The sequence below is a fragment of the Acartia tonsa genome, chromosome 11 (genome assembly GCF_053477335.1).
Source record: "Acartia tonsa isolate MP-2025a chromosome 11, ASM5347733v1, whole genome shotgun sequence".
NCBI classification, from domain to species: domain Eukaryota; kingdom Metazoa; phylum Arthropoda; class Copepoda; order Calanoida; family Acartiidae; genus Acartia; species Acartia tonsa.
Window position 1 is genome coordinate 35,574,103 of NC_137270.1, and position 23,311 is coordinate 35,597,413.

Genomic DNA, 23,311 nt, shown 5'->3' on the forward strand with positions numbered 1-23,311 from the left:
TCTAAATCTTCAGACAGATGGACAGGTAACTATCAGAATAACTCTGTCAGACACATATAGACAAAATAAATTAAGTGGAGCTAAGCTACAAAACATAATTAGAATGAAATAGAACTTTTTTAGCTAAACATTTTATTTTGAAATCATAATTAAATAAGCATTATAAGTATAAATAAGTATATAAGTAATAATTATAATATATCAAAGGTATTTAAAATTAATTATTAATTAAGCCATGTAGGTAATCATTTTATTCATTCCAACTAATACTGATCTGAAATAATGATTGTGATTATCAAAACATTAGTGAATTAATAATATTAGATATAAGATTTATAGACAAAAAATCTATCATACATTTTAGAAATTTAAGATAAGTAGAGGATAAAATAAATACATTGCATATATCTAAAGAATATGATTTTAAAGTCTTGATATTTTAAAAATCTAATGAAATTCTTACAAATATATGCCCTACAGATTTAGTTCAAACCATTGATCAGGGAAAAAAACCTGGGTCACTAAATTTAATTTTTAAATGCATTTTTGATTAAAAGTTTATTTAGATACTAATTTTGCCATAAACAGTTAGATAAAAAGAAATTTGACTAGATGTTTATATAATGATTTAATTTTGCTAAATAAAAAAAAATATGGCTACACTAATTTTATTTAATTATCCCTATAAATACTTTTTGGATTTCAAATTATTATAACTTGGTCAACACAAACTGTATGGTAAGTAATACCTATCCCAATTAAATAACCCTCCATCCATAAGGCTGATCATTCCCATCAGATTTAAACAAACAAAAAAACTTACCTTTTTACAATAATTACAATAATTACTTCCTGGCTTAGCTCCTAAAATATTTGTATTAATGAAAGAGATAATGTGTGTATATGTCTGTCTGTCCTTCAAAATCATTCTTAGAACTAGATTGAATTTGTTCTTTTTATCAGGGAAGCTTTTTATATTTTTTTCTTCATATTTTCCAGAATGTTGTGTGTTTTAAGGTTTAGTCAAATGTGCTTATTAAGACAAACTTTAAGTCTTTATTATGACCATATCATATATATATACACAAAAAATGACCCCTCTTTTTTAAATGTTAATTAACCCTCCAAAGAGAAGTATCCTATAAGTAATAAGACATTTATTTGACCCTGTTCAGCAATAAAATTTCCCACCGACTTATTTTTTAAAGAGAATAAAAATGGAAGTTTATCCTAGTTTTTGTTTATTACTTTAGTTGGTTTATTACTTTAGTTGGTTAAGTAAAGTTAAATTGTGTTATGGCCCTCCAAAATGGTTAGGCATTGTAAAAAACTACCCGCCTCCCTCATTTTCAATTGATTTTAAAAATAAAGTCATGGGTTTCCGTGATCAACAGGAACTTGGAGAGATTTTACAGAGGCCTTGTGATTTTACAGAGACCTTGTGAAACTAACAATATCTAAAAATTCAAACATGAGATAAAGAGGAAAAAATAGTTCTTAATATTTAGCTTTTAATTATTTAGTGTTTCCAGGGAAATGTTTAACCCATTAGTGACGAACCGGCTTTTAACGCCCGGTTCCAGAAAATGCCGAAAAAAACCGGTTCTCAGTTTCAGGATTGCATCATTCTCAGTATGAATCCCCCCTCTACTACCCTGGTTTTCATTTTCCCCTGGAGCAGGCAGTTTTGCTTACTTCCGCTTGCCGGTATAGCTCAACAAAATTTGAAAACCAAGAAAAACGAGGTGATTTTAAAATACCCCTCCTAACTTTTTTGTTCATGAAGTAAAGTTAGTGATTTTTTTCGTGAAATTTGAAGTTTATTGGCAACTACATTCATTTGTGAATTCGTTTTATTCAAACTATTATTCTTTATATGATTTTTTATCGTTTTTTTATGTTCTATATTGGCCCGGCTTGGCCCAAGTAAAGATACCCACAATTTTTTATTGCCCGGCTCGGCGCGAGTAAAGATACCCGTCCACATATAATATCAAAATTTTAAAACTTCTAGGAAACAGGCTTTTTTAACTGAAAAGGGTGGCACCTATAGCCAAAACACTAAATGTGATATAAATCGTTTTGTATCTTACTTGTAGCTCTATCAATTACATGAGGTTATGTAGTTTTCAATTGCGGATCGTATTGTAGTATTAGCTACTCTACAACTCACTTTGGACGTTCAAAAATTACATTTTTAATTTTTTGGGCCAAATAACTGGGTATTTAGGACAAAACCGGGCTTGAATGCTGGGGGAAAGCACCAAAAAATGCCAAAAACGGTTACCTATGCCAAACGGTTTCTTTACTCGCGCCGAACCGGGTTTTATTGCATTTTTCCTGTGCACGCCACTAGAGCAAATTGGAATTCCGTTTTTACCATAACAAAGCTTCCCTGAAATTTTCAGCTCGATCGGTCCATAAAAGTGGCGCTCGGCACTAATGGGATAATTATACTATGCGTTTTGTCAATATTGACTGAAGCTTACTCACAATTTTACGCAATACAATCACAAGCTACTTCTCCCTTTATTAATTCTGGTTAAGAGATCTCCACAGGGATAGTGCAATGCAAAGGTAGAGCTCCAATCAAAAATGTTTAAATGAATTCAATCATTCATTTAATTCTCACCATATTCTCTAAGTACTTCTGCTGTTTCAGTATTGCCTTTGTTTAGTGCCCAGTCAAGAGCTGTCATACCTAGGTACATTCAAATTAGGATAAATAATAGATAGATAGATAGATATAGAGATAGATACATAGATAGTTGGATAGATAGATAAAGATGATATTATGTAACTAACCATCCTTATCCTTAATGTTGACTTTAGCTCCATATTCTAAAAGAAACTTTGCTGTATCTGTGTGCCCATTTCTTGCTGTCACAATAAGACTTGTCCATCCTAGATATAAATATATTAGGTATTTTTTAGTAGTTCAGAGTTATAGATGAATAGGTATAAAGATAAGTAGGTATATGGAATATAGATAGATGAATGTAGGAAAATAAAGAATCATGGTATAATCTCTTTCGTGACAACAAATCCTAAGGGGCATATCGTCATATTTTCACAGTAGCTTTTGAAGGTTATGTGATTGTCCTGCAGGGTTAGGTAATTTGCCCTGCAGGGGCTAGAAATAGGAGAAAAGCTAATGTGAAAATATGAGTAAGCAACACTTATTAGTAGGGTTGGGACGGATATCCGGTGTGGCCGGATATCCGGCCGGATACCGGATATTGAAACTATCCGGCCGGATATCCGGCTCTATAATTTTTTATACTTTACACCAAAAATCTCTGCTTTTTAAAATTTTAAATGGCTATAATTTTCTTATTATTGAAGCTAGAAGAACATTTTTTCTGAACAAGTTTAACTTTATGTAAATTTATATAAGATTTCTGAAGAAATTTTTTTTTGCTACTTTAGTATCTGGTAATTTGGCCGGTTATCCGGCCGGATATCCGGTAATTTGGCCGGATAACCGGATATTTGCCGGATATCCGGCGTTTGAAATCAGCCAGATATCCGGTATCCGGTATCCGGCCAAAAAAGTATCCGGCCCAACCCTACTTATTAGACGATGTCACAAAAGAGACCCGATATATGTTTTTCCATATCTAGCTGCCTGCATATAACTTGTCTCTCCTAGAAATAAATATATTAAATATCTTATTCAGATTCTTAAAAAATAGACTTTTTGTATGTATTATTTACTGATTTGTGTTTTTTTCCTTTACAGGACGATTGAGAATGATAACCTTAGTTATTGAAATATATATATTGCCTGTACAAAGATGTTAGTTTGATAAAGTAGTCTTGGGTTGAGATGGATCAATAGCTTTTAAAACTATTAGATACATTACTTATTCAGAATAGAGTTACATGATGGGTAAGTATAAAGATAAATAGATTGACATACAAAAAGATATAGAAGTTATATATAAAATAGTTGATGACATATTTATCATTTTTTAATAATTATCGACAACTGTCAAAGAGTCTATAGAGATGGAAAAAAGATAGATAATTTGAAATTATTTATCATATTAATATTATGGCACTAACCCCAATTATTCTTAGCATTCACATGAGCTCCATATTCTAAAAGAATCTTCACTGTATCTGTTTGTTTAAAAAATGCTGCCCCAATAAGACTTGTCCATCCTAGATATAGATATATATGATACATTTCTTCTTTGAGTTTTTGTTACATCATCTGCCCCTGGCGAACCATGTTGTCATTATTCACTGCCAAAGGCGTGATTTTGATGTTTTTTGCTGTTCCTAAGGTTTTGATGGGCAATTAAGGCAATAAGAAGTTGTTTTATCAAAATTTTTCTCTAGATAAATTTTAATTGGATGTGATTTTTATATTTTTCATCTTGACAACAATTGGTTGGATGTACAAAATTTTGAAATTTAGTAAATTAAATTGCATAAACAAAAATACTTCATAGTCATATTTTAAATAATGTTATAGTACTAACCCCAATTATCCTTAGTGTTAACATTAGCTCCATATTTTAAGAGTATCTTCACTGTATCTTTGTTTCCATGCCATGCTGCATACCAAAGACTGGTCCTTCCTAGATATAAAAATACTAGATACATGATTCTCTAGTACAAAGTAGAGTTATATATAGATAGATATCAACATTGTCACCAAGGATTTGAGGCCTCCTAAATCACTATTTGATTAAATGAATAACTTACACATGGACACTAGTCTAGTGTTGTTTTTATTTTAAAAATTTGCTACAATTTGGTACTGCACCCAGTAAGGTGTATGCATATCATTTGATATATCATATGTTGTGCATAGTTTTGAAAAGAGTTATAAATACACACAGGGAGATGTATAGAATAATGAATGAGCATAGTTAGTTCTCGCTTCATATAATAAACAGCTTTCCACAGATATCAAATTTACAATTATAAGAATAAAACTAGTTTTATATTCGTAAAACATGATATAATAATATGAGAAACAAATTATTGAAAAATGTAAGTATAGATATTATAATAAAATTATGTAATAACCTTCTTTATTCTTAAGGTCAACTTTAGCACCATTCTTTAAAAGCTTGTTCACTGTATCTGTATATCCATTCTCTGCTGCCCACATAAGTATGGTCTGCTCTAGATATTATATGTTGTCAATGTGCATAGTTTGGATTAGAGTTTTAGAGTTATAGTTTCAGCGAGAGAGAGAGAGAGTTATATAGGTCATGGAAAGAAAACAAAGTTGTGGGTTTCATCGTATTGTCACAGTAGCTTTTGAAGGGTTATTTTAGGTTAGGTTAGGTTAAGTAAATGTTAATGATTGTCCCACAAGGTTAGAAAATATGCCCCGCATGGTTAGAGCTCCCAGCAGGGGGTAGAAATAGGAAAAAGGCTACTGTGAAAATACAACAAAACTCGCAACTTCGTTTTTCTTTGAAGTGAAAAGAAATTATGGAAAAATGTAAATATAGATATAATAATAGTATGTTGCTAACCATTATTAATCTTGGTATTGACATTAGCTCCATATTTTAAAAGCTTGTTTACTGTATCTGTGTGACTATTCCTTGCTGCATTCATAAGACTGGACTTTCCTAGATGTAAGTATATTAGAATAGTTATAGGTACATTTTTATATTCGTAGAAAACTAAATATAATACAATGCAGGACATAGTTTTTTTGTATTGGTGAGAAGCGGTTCTGCATGAATACGAGAAAGATAGAGATAGATTTAAAAAACATATAAATATAAATTTATATGAGATAAATAATATTTTGTTGTGTATAGTTCAGATGATATGTAATTATTGATAAACAGAAAGAGATAGATTGATAGAAACATAAATATATATATGAAAAATAATTAATTTATAAATGTAAAGAAAGAAATATATTATAATGATATTATGTAACAAACCATTATTATTTTTAGTGTTGACTTTAGCTCCATTTTTTAAAAGAGTTGTCACTGTATCTGTGTGTCCATACGTTGCTGCCAATATAAGACTGGTGCCTCCTAGGTATAGATGTATTAGTTGCATTATAATTAATTAATTTCTTCGCTCCTAACTTCTATGGGCTTTCACTACTGGTAGAGGGGAAAGTTTAAAACAAAATTTTGATATTTTTATCCAAGAAAAGAAATTTAAAAAAAAACACCAAAACAATAAAAATAATGTTTAAAATAAAAAAGATGAAACATTTTTTTTGTAGGTGGGGGTGTCCTACCTCCCAACAAATAGCTTTAAACTACTTCAGGGTAATTTTTAATATATTCCCTTAAAAGTTTTGTTGGGGGTGTTTCAGCTCCCAAGTAAATAGCCTAAAACCAACGTTGGGCAAGTAGCTATATTCTCTAAAGTGTAGAGCCTAATCACTTAAGCAATTACTGAGATCTTAAGCCTCAGAGGGATAGACAAATAGACATTATTCTACTTTTTATCATAAACTAGTAGCTATGCCCTTGGCATCTAGGTGCTCTTTAAAAGTAGAACTTTATTAGTTCAGAAGTTATTGAAATCTGCAGATTCAGACAAAAAGCCTTGGATCTACTGCAGTTCACGGTAAAATATTGCTGGTAAGCAATATTTCCAAAATCTATGAATTTTAAAGGCTGCTAGCTGCCAAACGGCTGAACCTACAGATCATACCCGCACACCATTTTAAGCGGCACAAGAAGGCCTACAAATAATCTGAAATAGCCAAGATCCAATTATGCACAGGGAAAGCTTCACAGAAGAAAAAGCGCGTAAAATAGGTCTTTTTTTGCGCATTTCTCTGCACTGCGAGATAATTATGCATTATTGATCTATGGCTATTCCAGATTATTTGTAGGCCTTTTTATGCTGCTTAAAACACTGTGCGGGCATGATCTCTATGTTCAGCCGTTTGGAAGCTAGCAGCCTTTAAAATTCATAGATTTTTAGAAATATTGCTTACCAGCAATATTTTACCGTGAACTGCAGTAGATCCAAAACCTTATTACTAAGGATATTGTTACGAGTAGAGGTATAAATCCACAGAAAAATACATTTAAATAAACTTAAAAATAGATAAAAAATACCCAGAAATTACAGGATTCCACCAAGAGAATAGCACCTTGTGGGATTCCACCCAGCTCTTGATAAACATAAATATTATATGATAGTAATATTATGTAACTAACCATTATCATTCTTAGTGTTGACTTTAGCTCCATTTCTTAAGAGAATCTTTGCTATATCTGTGTGACTATTTCTTGCTGCCTTCATAAGACCAGTATTTCCTAGATATAAATATTGTAGTGCGAATGGGGCGCTTGTCCAATATTATGGTATGGAGATCGCTCTTCTATGAGTACTACTAAAATTCCTACTTTTACTGCAATACACATAGACATTCTCATCGTCGGTTCGTCTATTTAGAATGCTTATCCCTCTATTCCCACAAGTATAATACGAATTTGGTTGAGCCTGTGGTAGCTCAACAAAGACCCACGCGAGGTATTATATTGCTTTAAACTAAGAATAAATGGTTGGTTATGGTATTCGATCTGTGTTATATAAGTATATTAAGCACTCAAGAAGGAAGATGGTTTTATAAAGTGTATTTACATTACAAGTGAATAAGTTAAGTATGAAAATATTTACAGGATAAGTGATAATAATCATAAGTAGTGTAGGACAGAAAAGTGCCCCAAGTCCTAAGCATTGAATTGTGCTAAGTGTTAGAGTTCTAACATAAGGCCTAAGCTCAATTCATGCTAAGTACTGAGGGTCCTAAATTTAAACTACAATGCATGCCAAACAACTAAGTCATTACCTTTAAAGCCAGAAGAACTTGATGGTTAGAGAGTCAATAAATAACTGAGATATTTTAAGAAGTGCAAGCTATAACATCAACTATTAATAAGGACCTAAGCACTTGTCTGTTTAATTAAGTGTCTGTATGTTAAACTTATGACGTAAATCAAACTATGGTTGTAGGCATACATACTTGAACTAAGTGGTTACATGGTTACTTTAACAATAAACATAATGTTTTAATAAACATATAACAATAATAAATCACATACAATTTACCATGATTAGGCTAGCATTACCCATATATGGTATTATATTGGTAAAGATAGGCTAATAAATACTTAAAAGCATATAAAAGGTGCCTCGGGGCTAGCTAGAGTAATTGTATCTTGTGCCTGAGTTGCGCTCGATAATTGCCGTGGCACGTCAATCAAATATTCAGATTCTACTTTTATATGGTGTAAAATTTATAGTAAACATAGGTAGATGGACTAGATGCGAAGCATTTCTGTAAGAGTCTCATTCGTACGTTCAAAGAATTTTGAAAATTGGGGATCGCATCTCCAAATATGATAGATACTCTATAAATTATATATATAGAGATTTATGGATAGATAGATGAATAGATAAAAAAAGTAATACATTTATATTCAGGGTGTTCCAAAAAAATATATTTTCTGGTTTGGGGGAACAACTAGTAGGGATTTGAAAAAAATGAACATATGCCCATATCCTCTGTAAAAATATGCATCAAATCAAATGGGAGTTTTTAATAGCTCTTAAAACAAAAGTGCATTTTAGAGATTAAAGATTTCAAAAGGTGTGTTTGGTTTATTCTTGTAGAATTTTGTGATATAAAGTTTAATTAAATTCTTTTTGCTTGTATACAACATTATAACATGGGCAACAAAATATACTACCAAGTACATTTAAAATTTTAATTTAAAATTGTCTTTGCGAAAACAAATCCACCCGGCCCTTTATTCCTTAATTTCTCTAATTTTATTGACATCTTGATAAGTTGACTTATTATTCATTACTAATTAATTTAAACCATGTTTAGCACCAATTTCAAAACAAGATGACTAGTTATTTTTTAAAGAATTATAAATGAAATAAAGAGTGACTTGTTTTATGCATCACTGTTTGCAGTATTAAAACATATTTGTTTACAAAAAATGACTTTTCATTGAGAATTAGAAAAAAAATTCTTAAGAACATATGAAGCTATTTGCACAGAGCCAAAAAATATCTTAAAATCTGAATTAGGACATTAATTTAATATTTTACTTTTAAATCAAAATGTTGCAAAATGAGCTAATTGAATCTAATTGAAGCTAATCACAGATTTGGCAATGTCATGGTCCTTGTAGTTGATTCCTAAAACCAGAAAACGCAGGTTGTTGGGGAATAGTGTATACTAATAGTATGATACTAACCCCTTTCATTCTTAAAATTGACATTAGCTCCTTGTGCTAAAAGACTCTTCACTTTTGCTGTGTCTCCATTCTTTGCTGCCCACAAAAGCCTGATATCTCCTAGATACAAATATATTAGGTACATAATATATTCTATAGTGCTCAGTAGAGTTATATAACATGGCCACTAAAAATATTTTTCAATCATAAATAACACCTAGAAATAAAATTGTAAGCTTGTGTTGGGCAGAAAGTTAGGTTGCCAGTAAATAATTACATTTTTACAAAAATAACATCCTTTTTCACAAGTCAAAAAAGTGCTGGGAGTACTGTAGTGTGATAATACCAGCTTTTAACATTTCCAGCCAATCAGAACATAATGGTTGCTAGACTATTATCTCCAAGTAAAAGCTAACCAATAGACATACTATGTCTAGAATACCCGTCTGACCCAATTTTTTGTCAAATCTAAAAGGGAACATTTTTTTTCAGACAAAAGAACTGTTTACTTTCGACTTAAGCTGAGATGGATTCTTTTAAAAAATTTAGCTTGCTGCTCGCTGGTGAAGCAAAATTATTCAAAATCTACAGAAATTAAGTAAGATATTATCTTAATAACCTTTTCATGATTTTATTTTTGTAGATTTTTTATGCTTTTTTGGATAATTTTTTCACAAAAAAATAATTTGGCCTCACCAGAGAGTAGCAAGCCTAATTTTTTTTAAAGAATATACAGAATAAAGTCTGATTCAGCAAAGCTTTGTACTGCGAAATTATACTGTTTACAGCTGACTTTCATCTATGTATGAAATGAAAAAAAACATGTGTTCGTAATAATGTGTACTTAATTTCAACCAATGATATCTCTTAAATGTTCCTTAAGGATTCTCCTATTGGTAGAATCAGACATTATGTCTCTTAAGTAATCCCTCTACTAACTAACCTTGAGGTAAATTGTCTGAAGAGCTGACTCCTACACAAATAACAAATATAACCTAAAATAAGAAATTGTGTTTATAAAGTATTATAATTTGGATCTGCTACATGTATGTTATATTATACTAGTGGCTACGCCCCCTAGAGCCTCTAGAGGCACTTGAGAAGAGGAGAGTTGAATCCAATAACCAATTTAAAAAAAATAAATCGGGAGGTTAAATTAAAATGGGTTGGGGTCGGTGGTCCTAAGCAAGATCCTTCAGTACAGACAGACATACAAAGATTCTGTTACTTTATTTTAGGGAAAGGAAATAACCATTTATAGCACTACAGTTTTCCTATCATCTAGTATTTCAAACTTATAGCGTTAGTCATTACAGCGTACATAGCGTACAGTAGACTATATAAGATGGAAAGAATTTTAATGTTAGAGGTAGATTTGAAATCTGCATCAAATTTTAAGGATTTTGTATAAATAATTTTTTTGTATAATTCTTTATCTAAAGGCGGAAATACAATTTAAGTTAATTAATTTTGCCATCTGTGATTGGTGGATTGAAAACTATCTGTGCTCTGATTGGAGAAGCTTAGGTGTCGCACATCATTCAACCAATTAGAACGCAGGTAGTTTTCAATCCACCTATCACAGAGGTCAAAATTAATTAACTTAAATTGTATATGCGCTTTTAAAAAAAAGAATTATACAAAAAACGAATTTTATAAAAAAAATCTTTAAAATTTGATGCAGATTTCAAATCTTCCTCTAACAATAAAATTCTTTATAAAAACTTATATTTCTCATTGTACAGGTACCTATCCCTGTAAGAACCTTAACCCTTACAGATCGGGCCCCAAATTCGCTAATTTATTACCCCCCCTCTACCTCGGCTCCTGTTAAATATAGGGACATGGTGGTTCATGTGTATTTTTAGAAAAATACTTTTTATAGTCATAGCAGACAAGCCACTACTTAGCAGCTTTTTAGCGGCCAGCTGCTAAATTTTAAACAGCTGTAGAGTGGCCAATTTTAAAGCTAGGATTACCACATTTATGGTGGAAATTTTATTTTTCTTAATAAAAACTAATTTTTCTGACTATGGTCGAAAAACAGTGATCTGTAAGGGTTAAGGTACTGACCCAACATAACCTAACCTAACCTGACCTGAAGCAAAAAAACAAACAAACAAAAACTACTGCCCCACTACTACCCTAGTTTATGCTTTTAAGAAATAATGCTTCAGTTCTCATAAAGATGCTTTAGGGGAAATTGTTTTAATCAAATATGAAGAGCTAATGAATCTTTCTTAAAAATTTCAGCTAACTATCTTTTATTGCAGCGTACTTACCCTAAATATTTAAAAAGATTCTTTCCTAATATTTTGTTTAAGTTACTGTGGCAGGGACGTCCAAGCTTTTCATTTTGACATGGATAAAATGAGGTTTAAGGGAGGTAATATAATGTATTGATCTAAAATTTCAAGAGGGGTAAAAAGAGTGATTTTAAGGTTCAAGGAGGTAACCAACCAATTTACCCCCATGATTGAACTGTCTATGGACTGCGACGCAAATATAACTTATCTGATTATCAATCTTTAAATTAAATGATAGTTATTTCTTTCATCGTATTATAAACAGCCAAAGGCACGGGCTAGAAAATCTGGTTTAAATCTTATGATTGTACATTTTTATATTCGTAGAAAGCTGGATATAATACGATGCTAGACATAGTTTTTTCGTATGGATGAGAACCGGTTCCTATCCACCGGATTCGAATGAATATGAGAAAATAAATTATTTTTAAACAAGGAATAAAACATCCATGAGTAGCATAGAACAGATAGAACATAGAAGCATTTTATAGTGCCAAACAAAAAAATGCACATTAAAATTTATACTGGACTATCATTGGTGATTTGTATTTTATGAAGTTTTTATTAGGCACTATATGCTGCTTCATATATAAAAAGTTCTTATGTACGACATGGCCTTCATTGCAACACTGAGTAATTGACGAAATAAAAATAATCTACAGACTAGATACTCAAAGGTAATAGAATAAGGTATAAAAAAGGGTATAAGACAATGGCCGATAAATTTATGTGCAATCCCAATGATGAAACACAAAATTACTCTTTCTACAGATTTAAATTAGTGATTGAAATGTTTGAACACTCATTTTAAAAAATTGTAATTGTAATAAAATTAAAAATTGATTCACTTTTAATCCTTATCATTTTGCGTTCGCTCTTAATTGGTCTTGTCATCCTTGTTATTTTATCTTCGCCTTTTATTGATGTTTTTATCTTAGTTTTTTTGAGTTCGCTACTTTTGGATTTTGTCATCCTTGAAAAAGCAAAGCTTTTCTATAATTAAGGTCGGTCCGTAACGATTAGCTTTTTCCATTGATTTAGGCTTGTTATAATTGTCATAGCTATTTCAAACTTTGCTTGATGATTCCTGTAGTAGTTGGGTACGATTTAGAAAGCGTAACAACTCTAGTACCGATTTTTGGAGTACCGATTTTATTACAATAAGGTACAATGTTATAGCGAAGCATCTTGAGAATCAATTCTTAAAAATGACAGTATATCCTTAAACAGTATTATATATTTATGCATATTTGCAGCAAATTTACTTACAATTTTGTTCATTTGTATACATTTATATTCTGTTTATTCAGTCTTGAACATCTACAAGTGTTTATGTTTGTTTGTCCTACTGTTTCAGAGTTTCGCTTTTGTGGATGTTGTCATCCTTATAAAATGTTAACTTACAGTATACCAACAACCATACATGATGGAAGATAAAATTAAACTGACGTGAGTCTAGACCTGAGTCAATATTACCTTTCTCTCACCAGCCAGGGATGGTAAGTGATAGGGCAATGGATAATAAATTAATGTACATCTCCAATATTACCCTTAAGTAGATCAAAATTCATTTAATATCAATTATTAATTCCATGAATATTTAACTGATTATCATTTAAAAATATGGATTTTATTGCCATTTATAGTTGGCAGAGGACCTTGTCATATATTAAAAAAAAAATTCAGGAAAAGTTGAATATTTATGCCATGAAAAAAGTCCGAATATATTTTGACTCTATCTTTCACACAATTAAAATTGGAAGCAAAAACTTTAAAAGTACCGAGGAGTTGTTTAGCTAACCAATAAGGTGACACAGTTCCAAAACATTGAGTACTTGTGTTTATTACAGTTAGCCCTGGACCTTTGGAACCTCAAGTTAACCAAAACTAATTTTAATCTTTATTTTAATATCCATGGAAAGCTGTCTATAATACGATCAATCTTTTTAAACCATTCAATTCCGCCATTGATATCTTGTTTTATTTTATGCCATTGTCCCCTTCCTCCCTGAGATGTATTCACCCTAAAATAGATGTGCTGAAAATGGATTGCCTATTTCTTCAATAATTTCCAAATGTGTACAGCAGATAACCCAAATATTGCGAAACCTATTTTAAGCTACTCTGGTCAAAGGGAAAAGCGATGTAATGTATAAACGATTTATACATTATACATTCAAAATTATAATTTTTCAAATTTTGATTTTTTTTTAGCTAGTAGTAAATATTGAGATAAGACGCGGATGCTAGGTACACTTTCGGAAACTAAAATTCAGTACATCTTAAAGTTGTTTAGCCATTAGTAATTATTGAGATAGGATAAGGAAACACCGAGGAAACTGTGTACACATTCGGCAATTCAAATTCAACTGACCGTCCTTTATCTTCTTTAAACAGGGATACTAAGAGATAAGACAATAAATTTATAAAAGTAACATAATGTCTCTATGTTGTATGTGTCCAAAGGATCTTTCTAACCAGCTTATACCAATAAAGAAATAAATTCGAAAAAAATCACGAAACCTCTACGTGGTTTTCAGCTGTTGTTGGGGGGGGGGGGGCCCGGGGGGGGAGGGGCAACACATCGTAAATTTTACGACCTCTCCATTTGCCTCAAAATATTATTTTAGATTTATTTCACTTGTTGGTTATACCTTATACCTGCTTTCTAACCACTGAACTGATTCTCATTTACAATGTAGCTTCTCATAAGTCCTGGGATAGCTAATAACTATTATGTGGGAGGGTACTAGTACCTCAACCTTCCCGGGAGAAATCATCCATATAAAATTTAGGAATAAAAAATTCTAAGAGGTCACTAAGGGCATAGTCACTTTAGATTACTATACATTTCAAAAATAATTCCTTCTGTAGATTATATTATTAATTTAAAAATTTGGAAAAGTTTCTTAAAAAAAATATGATGTGGTTATAAAATGTTGGGTACTAATATAATTGACTATCCAATGTCCCCTCCCTCCCTGATTTAGAAGCATAAAACCTTGAAACAACCTTTATCTTTCTTTCATGATAAATTTACCAGATTATAGTAAAATTGTGAAAGCATAGCAACTCTAAAATTATCCCCAGAATATCATTATGTACATTTTAAGCATATTCTTAAAACTAAAAGCGAAACTTTTAAATAATTAAGATCTGTCCGTACGTCCGTAACGGTTAGCTCTTTTCGTTACTCTAAACGGATATTATCATATCGATTTCAAACTTTGCATGATGATTCCTAAAACAGTAAGGTACGACTTAGAAACTGCAGCAACTTTATAATCGTTACCAGAAAGTCTGTACTTCCATTTAAAAGATGCTATTTCAACAAGATACAATTTTTTAAGAGAAGCATCTCTATAATCAAGTTCTAAAAATGTAAGTATGTCGTTAAACATTATCATGTATTTAAGCAGAAACCCCCACCCTCTCAAGAAAAATCGCTATATAAAAAATTACCTCTTATTTTTTTACTTTTTCTTTATAACACTAAAATAAAATTGGGGTGAATTTAACCTCCCCCCCCTTCCATCCATTTATTTATAATTGGTTTCAATACTTTACAAGTGTCCTACCGTCTGGTTTTAGAGTTCTCCTTTATGGATATTGTAATCCTTGTTTTTTTCTATTTTTATTGTTTTATCCTTGTTTGAGGGAAAGTTGAAATTTTAATGGTCACCCAAAATTGGAATTTTTGTAATCTACAAATCTATTATTTATCAGAGAGGAATGGGACATTGGGCTGTTTATTATACTGGTCCCCAAAGTTTAATAACTTTGGGGACTTTTATTGCATTTTAATTGGTTGGTTAATTAAGTTAATTGAGCAAACAATTTGAACCGCTTAGTGTAATCTACAATAGGGGTAATTCTGTATATCATCATTGGGAATGTACTTAAATGTATCGGCCATTGTCTTATCCCTTTAGATCCCTGAAAAGTAGTACTTTCTCTTTTTCAAATCAGTTGGTTTTTTAAAGCGAAGCTTTTCAATAAATAGGGTATGTCCGTCCATCCGTACGTCCGTCATTAATGGTTAGCTTTAGCTACGCTTTAGGAAGAGTAGGAACTCTATAATCGTTAACAGAAAGTCCGCAAGTTCATTTAAACATGCCGCTTTTTTTTTCTTTTTTGACCACAATTTTTAAACCCTCACCCCCCCTTTAAATAAATACCCAGGGATAAACCTTACCTAGGGAGGGGGAGGAGGGTAATTACCCCCCACCCCCCTAATTTTTTTTTAGGTGTCGAAGTTTTGTGTTTCTCTGTTTTTTAGAACAATGTTGTATGTGATTGTCTTATCAGGTTTTGACACTCTACAAGTGTCCATGTTCATTTGTTCCACTGTTTGATTTCAGGGCTTTCCGTTTATTAGACGAACCCCAAACTGTCCCAGTTTTGAGCAAGACGATTCCTGTGACATCATATAAAAAGGGAAGGGGGGAAGAAAATTTCTTCTCTTTTCTCCCATCTCTTCCCCCCTTCCCTTTTTCTTTCCCGAAACATATATCATGAAACTGGAATCGTCTTGCTCAAAACTGGGAATGTTTGGGGTTTGTTGTCATCATTGTTTGTTTTTAAAAGCGAAGCTTTTCTATAATTCAAAATGTCTGAACGTCCGTCCGTCCGTACGTCTGGAACGGATAGCTTTTTTCCTTAATTTAAGCATGTTAGAATTGTCCTATCGATTTCAAACTTTGCATGGTAATTCCTGTTTTAGTTAGATACGATTTAGAAAGCATAGCAACTCTATAATCGTAACCAGAATGTCCGTACGTGACAAACCCCAAACTGTCCCAGTTTTGAGCAAGACGATTCCAGTTACGTCATATACGTTTCGGGAAAGAAAAAGGAAAGGGGGGTAGAAAATCTCTTCAAAAGAGATGGGAGAAAAGAGAAGAGATTTTCTTCCCCCCTTCCCTTTTTATATGACGTCACAGGAATCGTCTTGCTCAAAACTGGGACAGTTTGGGGTTTGTCCCGTACGTCCTTTTTAAACATGTTGATATTTACCTTTTTTTAACAACAAATTTGTATGTGATAAAATTATCCGATTTTTCTAATTTTTGGTATATTGATTCCTGGGACAACAAAGTACAATATTGTAAGCAAAGCAAATCTATCATCAAGACCTACAATGTGTGTATGTCCCTAAACATTATCTTATATCAAGAAGTTTTTCAAAAGATGTTCTCATAATTTTGCTTTGACTCTTATTCATTTATATTCTGATTATTCAGTTTTGACACTATACAAGTGTTAATGTCCGTTTGTCCTTCCCCTTCAGTGCTTCGCTTGTTGTCATCCTTGTTTTGATATGGCCTATTATAGATCATCTCCTGAAAATTCCTTCTTTAAAAAAAACTATAAATAAAAATTTATCTGAATAAAACTGAAATTAAAAATAAGCTCTAATCCTTAACTTGGTCATGCTAGAATTGTCCTATCATTATTAAACTTGGTACGAACCATGATTTCGTTAACCGTTAGATACAGAAGACGAAGAAAGTCCCTCAAAAAATCTGCATGTCATAAAAACGAGGGATTATCCATCTCTTTATTAGGGGTTTTCTTACCGACTCCTCCTCTCCTCATCCCTCATTTTTATGACGTTATTGAGGGACTTTCTTCTTAGATACAATATGAACTACTAGCGGCTACGCCCCTAGAGGCCTCTAGTGGCACTTTAAATGTTTGCTTTTTATTTTAAATGTATAAATTTCTATGTTGCATTCAAGTCTCTGTGCAAAAATTTTATTTCGACTTTTTTGTGATCGGTTCAGCGGTTAGCGAGATCCTTTGGTACAAACAGACAAACATCCTGTTCATTTAGTATCATAATTAAAGCGTAGGAAATATAAAAAATGTTATTTTTTTCAATCTAGAGACATGTAAATAATAAAGATCCCTTATGAATTGAATTTAATAAAATCACATGTTTTAACTGACACCATGGAATCTGTCCTGATTTTGTATAACTTTTGCGGAACATGTTCCAGTTACGTCATATTTTTCTTTCCCGAAAAAGGGAAGGGGGGAAGAAAATCTCTTCAAAAGAGATGGGGAAAATCCCCTTTTCTCCCATCTCTTTTTTCTTCCCCCTTCCCTTTTTTTTCTTTCTCCCTTCCTTTTTTCGGGAAAGAAACAAATGACGTAACTGGAACATGTTCCGCAAAAGTTATACAAAAGCGGGACAGATTCCATGGTGTCGTTTTATCTTATTTACTTTTTTCTATTTTATAGAGAATTTTTTTTATATGTGGCAGATGGTGGAAAGAAAACAACGTAGCGGGTTTCGTCGTATTTGATAGGTTATGTTAGGTTAGGTAAATGTTTATGATTGCCCAACAGGGTTGGGAAATTGACCCCGCAAGGGCTAGAAATAGGAGAAAAGCTACTGCGAAAATACGACGAATTCTGCTACTTCGTTTTTTTGCCATTATACTTTCTATTTTCTTGGTGGGCGGGGGGGGGGGGGGGGGGAATTAGTTTTTAAACTGTACCCCCCCCCCTTTTATGTGAACGCCAACAATAATAGAAATTCTAAGACATTTTAATTTAAGTTATAATTAAATTAGAAAACTATTTGACATTTTCATCTAAAAAAAACATTTGTAAAAATGAATATTAACATCCAGAGAGAGAGGGGACAATGGTCTTTTTATTACACTAGTCCCCAAAGTTTTATAATAACGTTTTCTTATTCGTTTACTTATCAACTTTGGGAACTTACTGAATTTTGATTGGTTGGCTTACTAAGTTAAGTGTTTAAACATTTCAACCACTAATTTAAATCTACAGAAGGGGTAATGATGTGTGTCATCATTGGGGATGTATATCAATTTATTGGCCATTGTCTTATCCCTTTAGATCCCTTTCCTGTACCTATAAGAAGCTTTTCTGTAAAGGTGAACTATATCGGTTTAGCAGTTAGAGATCCTTAACTACAGACAAAAAAAGCTAACTACTTTACTTTATTAAACAAGGTATACAACATCCATAAGAAGCAAAGGGCTTAGAAATCACAGTGTTTCGAAAAATAAACATTAAATTTGATAAAATGATTCGAAAAACCTTTTAATCGAAAACAAGGATGACAACATCCATAAAAGCGAAGGTCTGAAACGGTAGGACAAACGAACATTCACGCTTGTAGAGTGTCAGGACTGAAAAATCAGAACATAAATGTATAAATGTCAAATCAAAATTGTAAGTGAATTTGTTGAAAAACTGCTTAAAAATAGGATAATGTTTAAGGTTTTTAGGACTGATTATAGAGACTTCGCTTATAACATTATACTTTGTTGTCCTTGGAATCAGTGTTAAAAAAATCAGATCAATTGGATAATCTTATCTGATAAAAATTTGTTGTTAAAAAAATTAACATGTTAAAAAAGGACGTACAGTCATTCTGGTAACGATTATAGAGTCGCTACGCTTTCTAAATCGTACCTAACTACACAGGAATCACCATGCAAAGTTTGAAATCGAAAGGACAATTCTATTAACGAAAAAGCTATCTGATCCAGACGTACGGACGGACGTATGGACCGAACCTAATTATAAAAAAGCTTCGCTTTTTAAAAAAATCAAAGAAAATCATGTTTCCCCAAGACGTTTTATACGGACATTTCGTTTATAGAGCAGCTTTGCTACTAATAATATTTGTACATGAAAACAATTTCCATTACAAAAATAACAATTAATGGACAAACAGACAGAGTGAGTTATAGAGCAGGTGTTCAGTTGCCTTAAAAGAAAATGAATTAGATAAAAACTAAAAAAATTTATTTTAGTTAAAAGAATATTTTTTTTTTTTTGGGGGGGGGGTGGGTAGTTAATTTTTTTCCTAGAGGCGTTATTTCTTTGAAGGGTGGTGGTACCCTCCTCTAAAATATTTATAAACCTTCCCAGGACCTATGTACAATGTAAAGGAGAACAATATCGGTTCAGAGGTTATCGATAAACTTTGGTAGATACACACAGTTAGTCTCTTTGAAACTTTGAAAACCGAAGCTATAATTAGAAGCTAAAATTTCTATAAAATTAATATCCGCTGGATTATGCTAAAACAAGGATGACAACATCCATAAAAGCGAAGCACTGAAACGGTAGGACAAACGGACATTAACACTTGTATAGTATCTAAACTGAAAAATCGGAACATAAAAGTATAAATGTCGAATCAAAATTGTAGGTAAATTTGTTGAAAAACTGCTTAAAAACAGGATAATGTTTATGGACATACTTACATTTTTGGACTTGATTATAGAGTTGCTTCGCTTATAATATTGTTCTTTGTTGTCCCAGGAATCAATATACCAAAAATCAGATCAAACAGATAATTAAAACACTTGAAAATTTGTTGTTAAAAAAGTAGAAAAATCAACATGTTTAAAATGGACGTACGGACATTCTGGTACTGATTATAGAGTTGCTACGCTTTCTAAATCGTACCCAACTACTACAGGAATCATCATGCAAAGGTTGAAATCGATAGGACAATTCTAACATGCCTAAATTAACGAATAAAAGCTATCTATCTCGGACGGACGGACGGACGTACGGACGGACGGACGTACGGACGGACGGACCGACCCTAATTATAGAAAAGCTTCGCTTTTAAAAATCATAAATAACATTTACAGACAATTTTCAACAAAGATAAAAAATAGAACTCATAAATTTTGGGGTTAACAAAATTGTTTTTTATCTTATAATTTTCATTTTAATATCCGCGGAAAGTTGTCTGTAATACGATGCGATAAATAAAAATTTTTGAACAGCTGTTCTCTAACAAAATTCAAGGACAATAAGAACAAAATTTAAATAATTCATGGAAGGGAATTGTTATTTATTGCATCGTATTAGAGACAGTTTTCCGCGGATGTTAAAATGAAAAATTATAAGATTTAATCAGTTTTGTTGGCCCCACTGGGAACATACAGACACAAATCCTGCTAATTTTTGTATTAAATAACTACGTCCCTAGAAGCTGTAGGGGTACATGAAGTGGTGGGGGTTAAATTTGTTTCGACTCTTGTACATTTATTTATTTATATTCTGACAATTCAGTTCTGACACTCTCAAGTGTTAATGTTCGTTTATCCTACTGTTTCAGAGCTTTGGTTGTTTTATCCTTGTTATTTTAGAATTAAGAATGAAAAATCTATCAGTCTAACTCTAACTGTCTAATTGTCGATCTGTCTGTCTACAATATGTCTGTCTGTCTGTTTGTTGAAAATCAGTTCTTATCCAGCGGATATTAATCGGCTTCAAAGCCATACTGGATATCCTTTTCTAAAGCGAAGCTTTTCTATAATTAGGATTTGCTTTGCGATTAGCTTTAATTGTTGATTTATGGATACACTTTCGGAAACTAAAATTCAGTACATCCTAAAATAAGTTCTTTATCTTCTTTCTACAGGGATTTAAAGGGATAAGACAATCCTTATATAAACATAATGTCTGTCTGTCTGTCTGTCTGTACCAAAGGCAAACTACCGATGTGATTTTCCTTTACAATGTAGCTTATCAAGGGAAGGTTTATAACTATTTTTTCTTTTTTTTGGAGGGTGGGTTTCACCTCAATCCTTGAAGAAAATAATGACTACACTTTTTAAAACTATAATTTTAGTGGGTGTGGGATCGACTTCTTCCCTACCATAAGTGCCCCTAGAGGCTTTTAGGGGGCGTACCCAGCCGCCAATACAGTTTAAATTGTTATACACTTCAAATCATGATACACAAAATTGTCTCTTCTTTAGATAAAATTATTAATTGCAAATTTGAGGAAAAAAGTACTAAAAGTTAATTACGAAAAATACGGTTATAAAACTTTGGTTTGTAGTTCAATGATATGATTGATATGATTTATTAGCAGTAAATTACAGATTAATTTTACAAATAATTTGATACATTTTAAATTACATCATTTTTATAGATATATTTATTTATATTGGCATAATTAGGGTAACTGTACTACAGGGCCTTTAAAGTCAATCTTGACTGTCCTTCGGCCCAATTTTCATTTATTTTTTTAAAAAATATTTACAAGTTTCACAAATAATATAAAATAATATTAGCTATTTACAGGGTATGGCATTAAAGTAGCTTACTGGTTGCGATATTCAAATTATATTTATATTTTTCCACAGGGATAACACTTTCTCTCCCTGCATTGAAATGTTTTGTACTTTGATATACACTTATTTTTTACATATTTTTTAACAGCTTTGGATGAATTTAATGATCTTAGCTCACCTGCCCAACTATTCCAAATTTTCGGGATTTTTACTGAAGGGAAAGTTTCATAGATTTTATAATTTGGCTTCTCTACTCTAAGACATTTTGATCTAGTATTTTGCAATGGTGTTAGAAAATTAAGCATACATTTGGGAAGTTTGTTTTCTAAATATTTAGAGACAAATTCAACTACATTTGCATCCCTTAGGTCAAAAATGTTAAGAATATCTAGTTTTCCCATCAGGGGCTCGGCATGCACATTGTACTTAGCATTTAAAACATTTCTTACAGCTTTCTTCTGTAGGTTATGAATTTTTGTGATATGCTCATCCTTTGCCGCCCCCCAAACAATTAAGCCATACTCTATGTGGGGCTTAGCGAGGCTGTTGTAAATTGTTTTTAAAGTAGTGGTTGGAAAGAGCTTTTTTGTTTGGGATAGGGCATAGACTGAGCTTGCTATTTTATTTTCTACATAGTTTATATGTTTGTCCCACTTAAGTTCATCATCTATAAGAACACCAACAAACTTGAAAAATTTAGTATTACAATCTCTGCCAATTCTTTCAATTTTTTCCCCTCCTATTTTTAATGTGCATAACTCTGGATCAAATGGCTTTTTATGTGGGCGAAAAATCATATATTTAGTTTTTGATACATTTAAGGCTAGTTTATTTGCTCTAAACCAATTTTTTGCTTTATCAAGTTCTAAATTAGAATCTGCAATTAAGTCATTTAAGTTGTTGTTTGATTTGCTAAAAGTAGTATCATCAGCAAATAAATTTGTTAAAAAGGATGTTGCATTTGGTAAATCATTTATGTATAGAATGAATAAGAGTGGGCCTAAAATACTTCCCTGTGGAACCCCTGTTTGAATGATTTTTTTAGCTGAATTTACACCATCGATTGTAACAAACTGTTGCCGTCCTATTAAATAGTTTTCAAACCATTTCAATGTATTTTTAAAACCATAGTGTTCAAGTTTGTTTAAAAGAATTTTTATATTTAGGACATCAAAGGCTTTTGAAAGATCTAAGAAGATGTTTATTGTATATTCAGGGTTCTTTTTATTTAGATTTTCATAGATATGCTTAAGTAAATTTAATAAAGGCTGTGTTGTGTTATGATTAGGACGAAACCCATATTGATATTTATATAGGATATTACAATCTGATAAAAATTTGATCATTTGTAATGCAACAACTTTTTCTAAAATTTTGCTAAATGCTGAAAGAATAGAAATTGGACGATAATTAGTAAACTTATTTCTTTCTCCTGCTTTAAAAATAGGTACTACACGAGCAATTTTGTAATTTTGTGGTATGAATCCTGTTTTTAATGATAAATTAAATAGGTATACTAACGGATCAATAATTTCATTTATAACTTCTTTGATAAGAAAGATTGAGATGTTATCCTCCCCACAACTCTTTTTGCTTTTAAGTTTATTTAGAGCATACAACAAGTTCTTTTTAGTTACAATACCAAAATTGAAATTAGTATTATTTTTCTCCCCAAGAAAGCTATGAAAATTGGATTCAGAATTTGGTATAT

General features: G+C 31.8%; 2 protein-coding genes across 3 annotated transcripts in view; one reads left to right on the forward strand and one right to left on the reverse strand.

Annotated features, from left to right (window-relative positions):
• Positions 1-23,311, forward strand: part of LOC145331395 (uncharacterized) — an 80,608-nt gene that overhangs the window by 21,197 nt on the left and 36,100 nt on the right. The gene's annotated exons all lie outside the window — the stretch shown is intronic.
• LOC145332389 (uncharacterized) lies at positions 251-10,208 on the reverse strand. The gene is made up of 11 exons (XM_080177388.1): positions 10,150-10,208; positions 9,228-9,326; positions 7,173-7,271; positions 5,925-6,023; positions 5,502-5,600; positions 5,044-5,142; positions 4,491-4,589; positions 4,069-4,167; positions 2,633-2,701; positions 824-864; positions 251-274 (listed from the first exon to the last, which is right to left on the reverse strand). Exons 3-11 carry the CDS (start codon positions 7,255-7,257, stop codon positions 251-253), a joined length of 714 nt encoding a protein of 237 aa, XP_080033514.1. The 5' UTR covers positions 7,258-7,271; positions 9,228-9,326; positions 10,150-10,208.

Excerpts from the sequence above, each read along its gene's own strand:
- LOC145332389 (XM_080177388.1), bottom strand. The coding sequence starts at position 7,257 with ATGAAGGCAGCAAGAAATAGTCACACAGATATAGCAAAGATTCTCTTA. Across the intron at positions 6,024-7,172 it reads CAACACTAAGAATGATAATG|GAGGCACCAGTCTTATATTG; the intron begins GTTAGTTACATA and ends ATCTATACCTAG. Across the intron at positions 865-2,632 it reads AGAAGTACTTAGAGAATATG|GAGCTAAGCCAGGAAGTAAT; the intron begins GTGAGAATTAAA and ends CAAATATTTTAG.